General features: G+C 64.0%; 1 protein-coding gene across 1 annotated transcript in view; it reads left to right on the forward strand.

Moving 5' to 3' along the window:
* Positions 1-96: 96 nt before the first annotated feature.
* ENTPD2 (ectonucleoside triphosphate diphosphohydrolase 2) overlaps positions 97-2587 on the forward strand; it is a gene marked incomplete at its 5' end in the record, with an annotated part of 3999 nt that continues 1508 nt past the window's right edge. The window contains 5 exons of the mRNA XM_008940682.1: positions 97-220; positions 719-869; positions 1476-1635; positions 1725-1952; positions 2384-2587. The exon at positions 2384-2587 is cut by the window's right edge and continues 96 nt beyond it. Of these exons, the coding sequence (XP_008938930.1) occupies positions 97-220; positions 719-869; positions 1476-1635; positions 1725-1952; positions 2384-2587 (867 nt within the window). The remainder of the gene's footprint in view (positions 221-718; positions 870-1475; positions 1636-1724; positions 1953-2383) is intronic.

A 2587-nucleotide genomic window follows, 5' to 3' on the forward strand; every position in this document is an offset into this window, starting at 1 on the left:
GGACCAGCCAGCCACAGCGGGTCCTTGATCCCAGCACCTCCCTCGGGCCACCCCGGGGCAGCTGGGGGGCTCCTGGCCTGACCCGCTGCCCCCTCCTCACAGTATGGCATCGTGCTGGACGCCGGCTCCTCCCACACAGCCCTGTTCATCTACAAGTGGCCTGCAGACAAGGAGAACGACACCGGGGTGGTCAGTGAGCACAGCATGTGCGACGTGGAGGGTAAGGGCTGTCGAGTCCCCTGGGGCCACTGCCTGGTGGCAGGGTCTGTCACCTCCCCTGCGGGCAGGGCACCGTGGTGGTGTGAGTGCCCCTGCCATGCCCAGCTGCCTCCCCCCCGCATTCACCAGCACAGTGAGGTGTTATAAGGGGTCAGCTCTGTTCTCCAAACCTCCCCCACCTGCCCCCAAGGGCTGCAGCCATGCGTGCCTGTGGTTCAGCTTCTCCTGGCACGCTCTGAACTGCCAGGAAGCAGCTCAGCTCCCTGCCCCACCTGGTGAGGAGCAGGCGCTGGGTTTCCATCCTCCACTGAAGCAACCTTTCCCAGGCTGTCAGCCAGTGGGGGACACGGCGTGGGCAGGGAGATGTGGCTGGACTCTGGGTGGCTCAGTGCCCACAGAAATCTGCAGCATTTGCCTTTTGAACAGCCTGGGAGGGGCAAAGCATCACCTGAGCATCATCCCACCACCCACAGGGAGCAATGCCGCTTCTTCTCTGCAGGTCCTGGCATCTCCAGCTACAGCTCCAACCCTCTGGCTGCTGGGACGAGCTTGGTGCACTGCCTGAACCAGGCCCTGAGAGATGTGCCCAGGGAGAAGCAGGCGGGTACCCCGCTCTACCTGGGTGCCACGGCTGGCATGCGCCTGCTCAAGTGAGTGCTTGCCCTGCCGTGCCAGCTGCCCGGCCTCAGCCGCTGCCAGGGGGGCCCTGCCATGCCACCTTGCCACATTGCCACCCGTGGCAGGGTTGGAGATGGTGAAGGACATCTGCAGAGTTGCCCCTTTGCCAGGCAAAGCTCCTGACTCCCCCCGCTGCCCAGCTCCATGTCCTTTGCAGAGGACACAGTGAGATGCTCTGCAGGCCTCAGCCAGCACACCCCTGGCTGAGGGGGCTGCTGTGGGGCCAGCATGGGCACAGCCCATCCCATCTTTTCAGCTAGCTGGGAGGAAAGCCCCCCTGCACCCAGCCTGATGGGTCACAGTGAGAATAACCACCTCCCAAAAACCACACAGAGGAGGCAGTTGTGCCCCCCTCGCCCAGCCCCAGCTCAGGAGAGGGGAGCACATCTCCACCCCTGCCACCTGCCTCAAGGCAAGGGGAATCACCTGGGCTTTACGGGGGCACCCCTACAGATACTCAGGCGAGGACCCTCCCACCCTGTGTGCTGTGGCGGGGCTGGGCTCCAAGGGCTGGCGGGCAGCAGGGGCTCTGCTCGTGGCCCCCTGGCACAGCCCTGCCACTCTGCCCTCTCCCGCAGCATCTCCAACCTGCAGGCTGCAGACGCCGTGCTCAGCGCCGTGGCAGACACGCTGAGGTCCTACCCCTTCGACTTCCGGGGGGCAAAGATCCTGTCGGGGGAAGAGGAAGGGGTCTTCGGCTGGGTCACCGCCAACTACCTCCTGGAGAACTTCATCAAGGTGGGCAGGGGGTCGTGGTGGGCTGTGCTGACCGGGCTGTCCCGCAGCTCACCGCGTCCCTACACCCTGCTCTTGTCTTCCTTGCTCAGCGTGGGTGGCTCGGCGAATGGATCCAGCCCCAGAAGAAGACCCTGGGGGCCATGGACTTTGGGGGTGCTTCCACACAGATCACCTTTGAAACCAAGGATACCATTGAAGACCTCAGAAACGAGGTGATGCTGAAGCTGTACGGCCAGACGTACAAAGTGTACACCCACAGCTTCCTCTGCTACGGCAGGGACCAGGTCCTCAAGAGGCTGCTCTCAAAGCTCTTCCAGGTACCAGCATGTGTTTGACAGGGCTGCTGGCTGTAGTTACCCCACAGTGTTCTCCTCACACTGGTGTTTCTGCAGGGGTGTCCCCCAGCCCTGGTCTATTAAAGCCCCGTGGGGCTGGCTGCACACCTTTCCCAGCCAACTCAGGTTTTGCCCCCAACCCTCTCCTGTGGTCCCAGGGCTTCCTCCAGCCCTCTCCATAAGGTGTCACACCTCCTGGCCAGAGCCAAGAACATCCCCAGCCACCTCAAGACCCTTGTGGCAACTGCCAGCTCTGTGTCCCGCTGCCCAGGCTCCTCCGCATCTTGCCAGCGGGGACATGGGAGCAGGCAGCGGTGCCAGGGCAGCTGTGCCATGCCAGGGCTGCTGTGCCATGCCAGGTCAGCCAGGGCAGTGGCACGGCTCATGCACCCTGGGCATGGCTTCTCCGGCAGGCTCAGGGCTACCTACCAACAGTCTCCCATCCCTGCTGGCCCACGGGCTACCGCAAGAGCGTGTCGCTGAGCAGCGTCTACGACAGCCCCTGCACAGAGAAGGAGAGGCCGAGCCTTGCCCTCAACAGCACCACCACCGTGGTGGGCACGGGGAACGGGACCCTCTGCGCCCTGCACGTGGACGGGGTCCTCGACTTCTCCCCA

This window comes from Merops nubicus, unplaced genomic scaffold (assembly GCF_000691845.1).
Source record: "Merops nubicus isolate BGI_N331 unplaced genomic scaffold, ASM69184v1 scaffold46625, whole genome shotgun sequence".
Taxonomy (NCBI): Eukaryota; Metazoa; Chordata; class Aves; order Coraciiformes; family Meropidae; genus Merops; species Merops nubicus.